The following is a 13,886-nucleotide window of genomic DNA, read 5'->3' as shown; positions in this document are numbered from 1 at the left end:
GCATGTACCTGACATACAAATCTATAACTACCCTCTAGTTGCATCCTATTTGATTACGTATTTTTAATGGGACAAAGAAAAAAATGAACCTATTCTTATGAGTGAAACAAGTCTACAGAAATGCTCCTAACATGACCACAACAAATATCACTGAGCCAGAGGACAGGTCTTGCAGAGCTTCTGAGATCATCAAAGATTAAGGTGAAAGCAAGGCATAGTGGTGCAAACTTGTAATCCAAGGACTCGTGAGGTGGAGAGAAGAGGTTCAAGGCCAGCATCAGCTACACAGTGAGTCTGAGGCCAACACAGAACAACAAGAGTCTCTTGGGACTAAAGAAAATGGCACTTGCTCCTGTAGAGGACCCAAGTTCAGGTCCCAGCACCCACTTGGTGGTTGATTCACAATCGTAATTTCAGTTGTAGGGAATATGATGCTCTCTTCTGGTCTCCATGGGCACCAGGCACACATGTGGTGCACAGACATACATGTAGGTAAAACATCAAATATATAAAAATAAACTGGGCAGTAGTGGCAGTGCACACCTTTAATCCCAGCACTTGGGAACAGAGACAGGGGGATCTCTGAGTTCACAGTCAGCCTGGTCTACCATGTGAGTTCCAGGACAGGCTCCAAAACTACAGAGAAACCCTGTCTTGAAAAAAATAATAATAATCAAGAGAGTGGTGGCACACTCCTTTAATCCCAGCACTTGCTGGGGGAGACAAGTGGATTTCTGTGAGGCCAGTTCGAGGTCAGCCTGGCCTACAAAGCAAGTTCAAAGTCAGTCAGGGCTAAACAGAGAAAACCTGTCTCAAAAAACAAAACAAAAAAAACAAAAAAACAGAGAGAGAGAGAGAAATAGAGAATAGAGAGAGAGAAATAGAGAGATGGAGAGAGAGCAGGCAGATGCTTGTCTCAAATTTGCCAACCCCACTACAAAAAGGAACAAGGTGAAAATCCTTTGAAGGATGAAGAATATATTTGTCCTCAATCATTTTCCAAAGGAAATGGTCACAGAACTACATAAAGACAATTAAAACTGGCTGAGCAGTGGCTGTGCAAACCTTTAATCCCAGTATTCAGGAGGCAGAGTCAGGTGGATCTCTCTGAGTTCGAGGCCAGCCTGGTCTGTCTACAGAGGGAGTTCTAGGACAGCCAGGACAACACAGAGAACAACTGTCTCTGGTTAAAGATAGGCTCTAAAGCTACACAGAGAAACCAAAAAGAAAAAAAAAAGGACAGTAAACTAAGTGCCTTTCAATGATGTTCAGTGTCCCAGTCTAGCTGAAAGGTCGGGGAGAGCACTTACAGCTTAGCTTGAGGAGCTTCCCGTCAGTTGCAAGCGCATTGATATCAGCAGTTCCATAGGAGTTCACAAGACTGAAGGTGAAAAGCCTTCTGTGCCGCGGCTGGCCTTTCACCTTCTGGGTGGTCTCACAAGGGTCCTCTCCCTGCTCGTCCTCACCACTGCCTTCTGCTTCTGAAAGCTGCTCCTTCCCTTCCTCTTGATGATCCATTTCTTCTTCGTCGTCTCCTGATACACATGAAAAACAATCTGTATAAGACCCATATTTCATTGTTAAAATGTTTATTTATTTATTTTGGGTTTTCAAAATAAGGTTTCTCTGTATAGCTCTAACTATCCTGGAACTTGTTCTGAAGACCAGGCTGGCCTTGAACTCACAGAGATCCATCTGTCTCTGCTTCCGAAGTGCTGAGATTAAAGACATGCACCACCACAATCTGGCCAATGTTAAAATTTTTTATTTAGTCAGGTATGGTGACATCTACCTATAAGCCCAGCACTCAGGAGGCTGAGGCAGAATACTGAGTTCAAGGCCAGCCACAAGCACACAGCAAGTCTGAGGCTAGCCTGGGCCACATAAGACCCTGTCTCGAAAAAACAAAACCCACAAATAAACGATGTTTATTTAATACTGCAGTGTGTTACTGCTTCCTCCCAATGAGTGTGTGTTGAAGTGCACCACCTCTACACATCTCTATAGTGCTAGGCACTTGATTTAACACGTGACAGCCCCCAAGGGCAGACAAGGTGTGTAGTCCATGATGAGGAAGCAGAGACCCAGGGATTGAGATGAGCTTAGGTTCCGCACATCACATGGTCTACTCTGCCTTCATCAATAGGTTCAGAGACAAGAGTGACATGAAACACTCAAGAAAACAGTTTTACAAGAAACAAAATTTAAAAGTCAGATTTAAAATCCTGCAATCCCTGTACTTGGGAGAAAGAAGCAGGAGGATGGGAACTAAGCATAGGCTATACAGTGACTTCTGCCCAGCCTGGGTTACAGAATGAGACAAAAAGAGGGCTGTCAAGATCGGTCAGCAGATAAAGCATTTCCTGCATGAACCTGGGGATCTAAGTTTGTGCCCCAGAACCTGCATAAAAGTGGGTGAAGAGAATCGACTCCAGAAAATGACCCTCAAACATTCATACCATGCACACAGACACAACAGTAATGAATAAAAACTTTAAAACTGAATTTGGAGGTCATTTGTGGGTTTATAAGATGCATAAAGGCACACGATCACCTAAGTGTCCAAAGGAAGACGAACACCTACCCTGCAGAACAGGCATGCTCATTGGTAAAGACAGCTTGCCTTGAGGTTTTCCATCACTGACTTCCTTCTCTCCCATAACCTAAAGTCAGCCACCGACTACAGCTTCCTAGGAAGATACAAACTCCCAAGGTAGTCAGCTTCAGCCTTCTGATTAGCTGGCCAGGACATCTACCCTCCTTGGGCACAACAGGCTCCCCAGCCATGCTGGATGGTTTGCACAGGAACATGCTAGGAAAGTACCAACCAGGCAATGCTAACAGATGAGAATTAAATCCTGATTCTGGAGTGGTCAGTGATCCAGTGATCATGCAAAGCTCTAGCCTTGATACCTAGCACTGTAAAACCAAAACTTTTTTTTGGGTGGGGTTTCCTGAGAGGGTTTCTCTGTGTAGCCTGACTGTCCTGTAGACCAGGCTGGCCTCAAACTCAGAGATTCACCTGCCTCTGCCTCCCAAATACTGGGATAAAAGGTGTGCATGTCACAAACGCATGGCAACCAAATCCTAACTTTGCTTCATAACCTCGGCCTTGTTACTTAATTTCTCTAGACTCAGTGTGTCTGAGGTGAAGCCCAATGTGTCCAAACAGGGACCTAAGAAGATTCTACAAAGGACAAAAGTTTACAATGGTGACTGAGGCTGGAGAGATGGCTCAGAGGTTAAGAGTACTGGCTGCTCTTCCAGAGGTCCAAATTCAGTTCCCAGCAACCACACAACCATCTGTAATAAGATCTGGTGCCCTCTTAGGGTGTGCAGGCAGAACACTGTATACCTAATAAATAAATCTTTAAATAAACAACAACAACAAAAACCCAATGATGACTGAGAGACCCTACCCTCTGTCATGTGTTTAACACCTTCCACAGAGAGGGAAATCAAGAGCAATGTGGTCATTACACCCCCACAGCAGGAATGCTCACCTTCATAGCTGCCCCTGGAGCCATTGCACGCTCCAGGCTCCAAGGGTGAACAGAGAAACTCATCAGGCAAAGGCTGTTTTATATAGCGGCTTAAAAAAATAAAAGGGACTATTAGCATTAACTTTTAACTCTTTCTCCACTATGCAGCTACGAAGCAGTACCTAATTTACATGTTCAGTTATTAACAAACGCAACATAATGGCTCAAGAAATTAAGATGCTGGGCTTGAGAGATGGCTTAGAGTTTAAGAGCATACACTGGCTGCTCTTCCAGAGGTCTTAAGTTCAATTCTCAGCAACCACATGGTGGCTCACAGCCATCTGCTGCCCTCTTTTGATATGCAGACAGAATACTGTACACATAATAAATAAATAAATAAGGAGTTAAGATGTACCTAAGAGATCTGATTAATAAGCCAATAAAGAGACCAAGGCTGGGCAGTGGTGTCGCACACCTTCAATCCCAGCACTCAGGAGGCAGACAGGTAGCAGACAAGTTGATCTGTGTGAGTTCGAGGCCAGCCTGTTTTACAGTATGAGTTCCAGGACAGGCTCCAAAGCTACACAGAGAAACCCTGTCTTGGGGAGGGGGATGGAGGAGGGGGAAGATACCAAGAAAGGCTAATTTCAGGTCTTCTAGGATGTCATGTGCATTATTATATATAACAGGGTTTTATATATCCTGGGCTGGCCTCAAATTTGCTACATACTAAAGAATAACCTGTAACTCCTGATCCCCCTGCCTCCACATTTCCCGTGCTAGATTGCAGGTGTGCACTATACCCATGCCTAGTTCATGGAGTTGAGGAGACTGAACACAGGGCTTTGTGAATGCTAGGCAAGCACTTTTCTCACTGAATGCCATTTAAGCATGACTGATGTGATTCTAGGAATCAGAGGACTGAACAACCTGGTTCATGGTACTTATGTGTGCCAGTTACTACATCTCATCAGCTTACACCCTGACCCTCCCAGGAGGTGGTACAGTTTCATTTTTCACAAAGGTGAGTACTTGGGATCAACAGAGAAACTGCAAAGGACTAAAGTTGCTGGACCCATTAATCTCAGATAACAAAACTGCACTTCTGGCACCAACCTGATTCGATCACAAACAGCTTGATACAAAGACTCAAGAGTTAGCTTGTGCTTAGGAACAGAAACGAGAAGTGGCTGTCCATAGAGCACAGCCCCAGAAGAAGTACTTGATGGCCTGGACTTCTTCTCTCTGAAGTAGACCGGAAGAGTAATCCATTCCGAGCCGTCCATGGAAGCACTGCAGACCTCATACCTGCATGAGACACAGAAGAGGGAACCTTTAGCGGCAGGGCCCCTCAGCAAGAAAGACAGAAGCTGCACGGTGGTGAGGACTGTGACTATAAAGGACAGGTGCTGTTAGCAGAAGGGAGATAAGCCACTCCCAAGGCGATTACACATTGATCTCTGTCAACATGCGTGGATCTACACAGCCCAGACTCTGGACTAGACTGCTTTTTACCCCAAAAAGACTTAAACTGCAGGCTGTTCTCTGATTACCAGCAGAAATAAGAGCCAGCATCTGAACCACTGTGGAAGACTCATCTATCAACTTCACTTTTTCACACCAAAAAGTTCAACTTTTAAAAATGAATCATTTTTTTTAGTCTCTGTCTTTCTCTTTCCTCTCATATCCTAGGTAAGTTCCAAATTTACTATGTAACTGAGGAGGGCCTTCAGACTTCTACTCCTTCCACCTCCAAGTACTGGGAATGCAGACATACCTAGTTTATTTAGTGAGAAGGGATAAAATCTAAGACTCTGTGTACACTAGGCAAAACTCTACCAACTAAGCTGTCTTTTTAGGTAACCCAGACTGTCCTAGACCTACTACGTAGCCCAGGCTGGCCTTGAACTCACAGAAACCTTTCTGCCTGAATCTTCCAAATGCTGAGATTATAAAAGTTACCACACTGGCCAGCAGTAAAGTTCCCTTGAGCAAGTGGTTGGCTGGAAGCGGCCACAAAGTTTAAGTCCATTGCATCCTCTGCATTCAAGAAGATGATACATACCGTTTCCCAAGAGTGGCCACAAAGCAACATTTTGTATTGTCTTTATGATGATGAGAAAACTGAACCTCAGATTTGCAGAATGCATCAGCTGCCAACAAATACTGTCTTCTGAGATGGAGACTGTGGCCCCCTTGACACTGCTTCAGGGAACCTAAATCCCTCTGTACCACAGCCCTTTGTTTACCCTGGTCTCTCATACACTGATTTTTTCATGGGGGGGTGTGATGCCGAGTTGAGATAGGGTTTCTCTGTGTAGCCTTGGCTATCCTGGAACTCACTATGTAGACCAGACTGTCCTTGAACCCAGAGATCTATCTGTTTGCCTCTGGCTCTGGAGTGCTGGGGTTAAAGGTGTGCACCAACACCACTTGTCCAAGCTATGATTTATTGAGCCAGGAACCTCTGACATCTGAACCACAGAATTAGTATTTTTAGCAAACAGAAACTACTGACCAAAGCTGTGTCTGTGCAGGGCTCTGTGGGGCCAAAAGGTTCTTAGCACTGACAATGCTCAGTTTCCTGAGCTACATTTCCTTTGGCTAGGTATGAGGACAGATACACATGAGCACTGATGTCAGACCTGGAAACACAAACAAGGCAAAGCCTCTACAATGATTCCTCAGTGAAGTATCAGAAACCACTAAATACTTACACAAAAATATCATCTCGAGGCATGATGTGGCTTAAACCTTCATCCATTTGGAAAATTTTGTGGAACCGGTGATTATATACATCTGTGACCACCATCTAAGAATCAAGAGCACAGAAACATGACAGGATGGCTCATAGAGCCCCCACTGAATAAAACCCAGAGACAAAGGGTGGAAATACCCGGCTCTAGTGCTGCCTGGAGAGAACCATCATGTGAGTAGTCCTAGGCTAGGGCCAGGCCCTGAAAAGGAGTAACAGGGCTGTCAGCAGCACTGGTATGTTGGTAACATCTGCCCTCAAGTGGCAGGAATGGTGAGGAGTGAGTGCTATCAGAGACACCCAGTGGCTCTTCAGAGTCAGTCTCTACACCCAAACACCACACAATGATGGTGGCAGCATCCTCTACTCTTATCCCTTTGACAACGGGTAGCATCATTGCAATGACGGAAAAATGTCATTTCCCTGTGCTAGAAGGGATCATGATCAAGGCCAGAGGCCATGAGGAACCAAGACAGACAATGATCACATTTGTGTTGTTCAATAACAACGACCGTCCAAAAGTGAAAGTTTGAAAGAAACCCCAAAGGACCATAAAGTGACTTAGCCATGTTAAGGGGCCAACTTACATTTTAACGACTCCTACTTACATTTTCTGCAGCAATGCCAGACAGCTTGGAGAGTGCTTCACACAGGTCAGAAATGGCCCCCATCAATGGCACAGTCACACGGTACTGCAAAGGAGAAACAGTCAAGGTAACAAACATATTCCAAAAGAGACAGGAAATGACTTGGGAGAAGGACACATCATGGGGACAAGGACCCTCCCAGAGGCAGCGCAAGGCCCAGATGAGTCAAGTAGACAGCTAACAGAGCCAAGTCTTTGGTGTTAGCAAAGCTGTAACATTCAGGCAGCCACCTCTTTCCTTCTCAAACATTGCTTTTGTTTATACTTTACTTTTTTAATTGGATCAGTACTTCCTTTAAGGAATCGTTAAAAGGCCAAGTGGTGATGGTGCAAATCTTTAATGCTAGCACTCAAGAGGCAGGGGTAGGTGGATCTCTTGAGTTTGAGGCCAAACTGGTCTGAAGAGCTAGTTCCAAGACAGGCTCACGCTATGCAGAGAAACCCTGGGGGTGGGGGTGGGGGGTGAGCCATTTGATATTTGATACTATGTATCACCTTTTTTTCTTTTTGAGACAGAGCTTCACTGTGTAGCACTGACTGGCCTGAAATTCATTATACAAACCAAGCTGGCTTCAACCTCACAGAGATCTTTTTTAATTGCCTCTGCGTCCCTTGAGTCCCAGGAGAAAATGTGTGCACTATCACAACCCAGCAGGTACCACCTTTGTTTAAAAATTTAAAAAAAAGAAAGGAAAAAAAAGTCCAGAAGACTAGGTGATAAATCACACTACGAGCCATCAGTTCCACTGGACATGAAGACCAGGGGCCATCTCTCCAATCGGGCTTTCTCTCCTAGCTCATTAAAGACAGACTTAAGGAAACTCACTGCATGCTCCACAACAACAGTCAACTGGATCATTTAGCAGGTCAAACAGGTTACTACAGTTACACGAATGGAACATGAAGAGAAAGTGACAGACTGAAGAACGGGCTTACACAAAGGTCTGTTAGAGGACAAGGGTGCACACACAGACTAAATTCCAAGGAGACCCAGGGACAGTTGGTAGAGTTTCCCATGCAGCAGGTAGAAAGCAGTCCCATCAGGGACTAGAGTCTACTCAGCAAGTAGTGTTACGAAGGTAAGGATTCTGTTACCTGGATAGGTCTGCACTGAGGGTCAGCAGGAACCAGGAAGACCTCCATAACTCGGTCCTTCTTCAAAGGCAGTGGGAGAGTTAGATAGCAAAATGGATCAAAAGTCACAGAAACTTTAGCACACTCTGGGCACACTAAAGTGGATTTGAAAAGGCCGTGGAAAGTGTCCACAATCACAGAGTCATTCCTGAGCCTGTGGTTCTCCCAGGCTTCCTTTGCTACTACCTGGATAAAAGAAGAAGGGTTAGGTAGGAGAGTCTCAACATCTGTCCTTTCCCTGCATTCAGTATGCTTCATAACAAACACCGAGATGGTCCAGAAGCTAGACCACAAACTGCCAAGAGCTTTGAGTGTACCACATTCCCACTGTAGGCTAGCTCTATATCCACAACCATACTAACGAAAAAAATCAATAGGGAACTACAGAGAATAAGGGATCCTGAGAGTACCATAGGCACAGAGCTCTACTGGGGATAGACCAACCCTTTTGTGTTTGTAATGATCTAAAGGCCTAAAGGCCCTTAGGAAAGAGTTTTGTTTTGCTTTGTTTTTTAAGACAGGCCTAAAGGCCCTTAGGAAAGAGTTTTGTTTTGCTTTGTTTTTTAAGACAGTGTTTCTCTGTGTAACACAGCACTGACTGTCTTGGAACTCAATCTGTAGACCAGGCAGGCTAGCCTTGAATTCAGAAGTTCGCTTGCCTCTGCCTCCTGAGTGCTGGGATCAGATATTTAATCATGGCATATTTAACCTAACTCATGGTTTTCTTGTTAAGATTTGAGTGTGATTTTAAAGCATTCTTATTAATTATTTCAATGCCACAGGGTCTCTAAAATAAATTCTCCTTTCCTGTACCAGAAAAATCAAGGCAACAAGTATATATGTCCTAAATTTAGTCTCGCCTTCCGCCCCCACACTCCGGGTTTCTCTGTGCATCCCTGTCCTGGAACTAGCTCTGTAGACCAGGCTGGCCTCAAACTCACAGAGATCTGCCTGCCTCTGCCTCCTGAGTGCTGGCACTGAAGGCATGTACCACCACTGCTCAGCTCTAATTTTAGTCTTTTTTTCTTTTTCTTTTTTTAAATTTTTTTGAAGATTTATTATTTATTATGTATACAACATTCTGCCTCAATGTATGCCCCCACGCCAGAGAAGGGCGCCAGATCTCAGTAGAGACGGTTGTGAGCCACCATGTGGTTGCTGGGAATTGAACTCAGCACCTTTGGAAGAGCAGGCAATGCTCTTAACCTCTGAGCCATCTCTGCAGGCCCCTCTAATTTTAGTCTTAATGAGATATTTTAATAATCAAGAAGAGAAGAGGTTAGTTTACTACTCTGGAGGCAAAATACTCAAAATTTCTAGGCTCAGCTACATAGTCTAATGCTAGCCCAGACTACATAATGAGATCTAGCATTTGCCCAATAGGAGTGAAGTTGGAGTTTTTATCACAAGCATCACAGATAAATATCCTGGATTACCTGGAAACAGCAGGAACAATGCTAAGAGCTCACTCTCAACATTTTAAAGTTTTTAGAGCTTTTTAGTTCCTGGCTTGCCAGTGTAATACTAAACAAAGTCAATAACTTGAAGAAATCCACAAGAAGTGTCAGGAGTAACACTGTTGGGCTGGGGATGTAGCACAGTGGTAGTGTCTTCTACTATTCAAAATGCCCCAGAGCACTGGGAAAGAAAGAAAGAGAAACAAAAAAAAAAAAAAAAAAAAAAAAAGGCAAGTATAGGTAGTTCCTTACTGACTAGGAATGTATCCCCTTTATGAGTAGCAGTGAGAGGCAACCAGGGCCCTTGCACTAACCAACACCAGAAGACTGTTCCCATGCTGCCAAGAGAAGGAAGTTTCTTTGGGACACTGTGCAGAAAGCTTCAATATCATACCGCATCTGGCCGCCCATTGGCATCCTTTGGCTCCAGGTAGGGCTTCTTCTTTACTCGGTTCAGGTCTTCGTGCAATCCGTCTAGAATAAAGGCTAACAGCTCCTGAGAGTCTTGTTGTTGGTAGCCAGAAAACTGAGGAGCGAATCGTCCCACTTGGGTCTACAACAAAAGCAACCATATCAGGAGGTTTAATAAAGGAGGAGTGAAGAAGGAAAGTAAACAAGCAAAGCCAGAGGGGCAGCAGACACGACAACAATCAACTAGAACACGAGAAACCTCACCTGAGCAAATATCCAGCTAACTCAAGAGCCACATTGAGACCTACGGGCCCTGAGAAACAGCTCAGAGCAGAGAGCCAAGAAAAACACAGACCTGTAATCAGGCCATTATCCTGATAGGGTAGGGAAGGCACTCTCAGGTGATATACCCAAGTTCTGATGCCCCATTCCAATGTCCTTCTGTGGTTCAGTGTTAAATGATAGAACTTTAGAAATGGTCCTGCATCAAAAAGAGAAGTCACACACAGCACAGCCTCACATCTCCAGCTCTGACTCAGTAATGCTTTCTCCAGCACCCCTGAAACAGAGTTGCCAGTCACCAGCAGCAGCAGCTGGGAACTTATCAGACACAAACTCTAAGGCCCTACTGAGACTCAACCACAAACTCCAGGGATGGGCCCATGGTCTCCTGTAATAAAGCTTCCCAGAGACTATGATGCAGCCTAAATATGATGCAGCGTAAAATTGGACAAGCTTTGTTCTACATCTGTGTTGGCTAACACTTTAGCCACTAATTGAGAAGTTATTTAAATTTAAGTAAGTTGAAAATAAATAGCACTAGAATACAGCTTAACTGTACTTGCTTAGCTTACACAAAGCCCTGGGTTAAATTCTTAGCATCAATGACAAAGTTAAACACAATTTAAAATTGAGATTATTTTTAAAAATTATTACTTTATGTGTATGGATGTTTTATCTGTATATGTGTTTTGTGCCACCTGCCTATGTGGTACCCATAGGGGCCAGAAGGCTTTGGATCCCTAGGAACTGGAGTTACAAACGGTTATGAGCTACCAGATAGGTATTAAGAATCAAATCTGGACTCTCTAGAAGGGGTTCACCTCTTCAGTGCTCCCAAACTGAGATTCTAGGTCATACTATCCACATTCCAAATGTTCAGCTGCACCAGGGCTAATGCTACAACCAGACAGGACAGATATCAACTATGTCCATCAGGAAAGTGAGAAAGCACTATATTAGCCCAAAATGCGATTTGTAAATTGTTCACATTGGAATGAACCCAGTGTGCTGCCGTCCAGTTTTAGTATTTTTTTATGATTTAGTAAAGAAACAGTAATTTACTTTTATTTCTCAGGGATTAATGAAAGAGAGTCTTCAATATTAACCAGCCACTTGAGATTTCCTCACTGAGGGAAAAGATCTGACTAAGTATTGACATTCATTAACCAAGAATGCTGGTCTATGGCCTTAGTTCCAACACTCAGGAGACAGAAGCAGGCTGAACTCTTTGAGTTTAAGACCAGCCTGGTCTACAAACCAAGTTCCAGGATAGCCAGGACTGTTACAAAGAGAAATCCTGTCTTAAACAAACATAAAAGACCCTATAGTACTAAGACAGACCTGGTGACACACATCTTTAATCCCAGTACCTGGGAGTTAAAGGCAGCTGGATTATGAGTTTGAGGACATCCCAGTCTATATAGTAAGCTCCAGGATAGCCAGGGCTACACAGTGAGAACCTGTTTCAAAAACCACAGCTCTGAATGACAGAAAAGAAGGATCTGATAACAAAAACGTTGAGTCTTAGATTCTACTTTTTTGTTTGTTTTGTTTTTGAGATAGGGTTTTTCTATATGGCCCTCGTTGTCCTGGAACTACTCACTCTGTGGACCAGGCTGGCCTCTACTCAAAGATCTGCCTGCCTCTGTCTCCCAAGTGCTGGGATTAAAGGTATGTGCCACCACCACTAAGCCCAGCTTGCTGTTGTTGTTGTTCTTCTTCTTTTTTTAAATCTATGACAATCTCTATAAGTTTGAGGCCAGCCTGGTCTACAGAGCAAGTTCCAGGATAGTCAAGGCTACACAGAGAAACTGTCTCGAAAAAAACAAAAATCAAAAACAATCAAAAAAACAAACAAAAACTGGACAAAAGAGTCAGGCAGTGGTGGCATACATCTTTAGTCCCAGCACCTAGGAAACAGAGGCAGAGGGATTTCTATGAGTTCAAGGCCAGCCTGACCTACAAATCGAGTTCCAGGACAATCAGCTGTCGTGCAAAATCTCAAAAACAGCAAACAAAACAAAACAAAACAAACAAAAAAGACAAGGGAATCTGAACAATAGGTTCAGCAGATAAAGTCACTTGCCCAATCCTCAGGATCTATATGGTAGAGAGAAGCAATTCCTACAAGTTGTCCTCTAAGCTCTACACCTGTGCTATGCTGCATACAATACACGTGTGCACATGTGTATGAGAGTGCACACATACACACATAATGTAAAAACAATCTTTTCTTTTAAGGAAAAAAAGGTAATATATCTCAACCTACTTTGAACATTCTAGGTGCCACGTGAGTGTCCCTTCCAGACCACATCTGCTTGATGAGCTCTGCATAGGCCTCTGCAATCTCCCCTTTCATTCCCAGAGGGTTGTCTCTGTTGATCTCGGCTTCATACTCATCTTTGAGGAAGTACTCAGTCAGCGGAGCAGTGTTGCTCAGGCACTGAAACAGAACAGAATCAGAGCTTACAACCCTTCAGACTGCTGGGCAGTGGCGGCGCGTGCCTTTAAACCCAGCACTCTTCCCAGAGGTAAAGGTAGGAGGATCTCTGTGAGTTCAAGGCCAGCCTGGTCTACAAAGTGAGAGTAAGGACAGCCAGGGCTGTTAGACAGAGAAACCCTGTCTTGGAAAAACAACAACAAACAAACAAACCCTTCCACACAGCAGGAAGACAGAAAAGATAGATAAACCAAGTTCTTTTTGTTTGACACACTCCTTGACTAGGCTGATTTCAGACTCTTGGCAATCCTCCTGCCACAGCCTTCCAAGTACTGCATTGCAGGTATACAGACCCATATGAGAGTTCTTCAGTTGGAACACTCCTGGACATTCTATTTGCTTTTTCTCTTGGTTAACTTTAATTTATATCCTTCCCTCATCAGAAACCATTATTATGAATAAACTATGGTAGCTTTAAGTAAATGCCTACGTCTTTCTAGCAAATTATCAAAATTGAGACTGCTCTAAGGAAACCCTGAACTTGCAGTTGGCTTCAAAAATGAGGGCATGCTTGTTCCCCTCCCCACTTTTTTGGTTTTTCCTGGAATTTGCCCTGTAGACCAGGCTGACCTCGAACTCACAGAGCTCTCCCGTGATTAAGGCCACCACAGCCTGGCCCAAGGGCATTCTTAGAGACCCAGATCTTCCAGCTTTGCAGTTGAACTCCTCATCCCTTGCAGCCCAAGTCTACCACAATGTTATTTCATTGTATCTACCAATAAATACGTGAATGAATAAAGATAGATAAGATCTCCCTCTTTAGCTTAGGTCCTGAACAGAAGATCTTCCTGAGCTCCGGGATTACAGTCATAAACTACTATGCTAACACTGGTTGTTGTGGTATCAATGTTAGAGACTGAATCCAGTATTGAGAATTCTAGGTAAGACCTCTTCTTTCTTTTTTTCTTTTTTTTTTTTTTCTTTCAAGACAGGGTTTCTCAGTAGCTATGGAGCCAGTCCTAGAACTCGTTCTGTAGACCAGACTTGCCACAAACTCAGAGATCCACCTGCCTCTGCCTCCCAAGTGCTAGAATTAAAAGTGTGCATTAGTACCGCCCACCCGGCTTCCCTTTTCCTTTTGAAAGAAGATAAAAATTCATGTCTCAAAAAAAAAAAGAAAAAAAAAAAAAAAAAAAAACCCCACCATCAACCAACTAAGCAAACAGTAGTGTTAGGATTGCAAACGCTGATGAAACCATTCTGAACTATCTGGTAGGAG

General features: G+C 43.8%; 1 protein-coding gene across 2 annotated transcripts in view; it reads right to left on the bottom strand.

Annotated features, from left to right (window-relative positions):
• Nucleotides 1-13,886, bottom strand: part of Usp4 (ubiquitin specific peptidase 4) — a 38,804-nt gene that overhangs the window by 7,779 nt on the left and 17,139 nt on the right. For both annotated transcript variants that reach the window (XM_038321763.2, XM_038321764.2), the window contains 8 exons: nucleotides 12,437-12,610; nucleotides 9,869-10,027; nucleotides 7,979-8,203; nucleotides 6,846-6,929; nucleotides 6,200-6,294; nucleotides 4,599-4,790; nucleotides 3,504-3,592; nucleotides 1,311-1,535 (listed from right to left, as the gene is read on the bottom strand). In XM_038321763.2, the coding sequence (XP_038177691.1) occupies nucleotides 1,311-1,535; nucleotides 3,504-3,592; nucleotides 4,599-4,790; nucleotides 6,200-6,294; nucleotides 6,846-6,929; nucleotides 7,979-8,203; nucleotides 9,869-10,027; nucleotides 12,437-12,610 (1,243 nt within the window). The remainder of the gene's footprint in view (nucleotides 1-1,310; nucleotides 1,536-3,503; nucleotides 3,593-4,598; nucleotides 4,791-6,199; nucleotides 6,295-6,845; nucleotides 6,930-7,978; nucleotides 8,204-9,868; nucleotides 10,028-12,436; nucleotides 12,611-13,886) is intronic.

This window comes from Arvicola amphibius, chromosome 3 (genome assembly GCF_903992535.2).
Source record: "Arvicola amphibius chromosome 3, mArvAmp1.2, whole genome shotgun sequence".
Taxonomy (NCBI): Eukaryota; Metazoa; Chordata; class Mammalia; order Rodentia; family Cricetidae; genus Arvicola; species Arvicola amphibius.
Note: the sequence above shows the minus strand (reverse complement) of the source record. Positions and strands in the feature narration are given on the sequence as shown.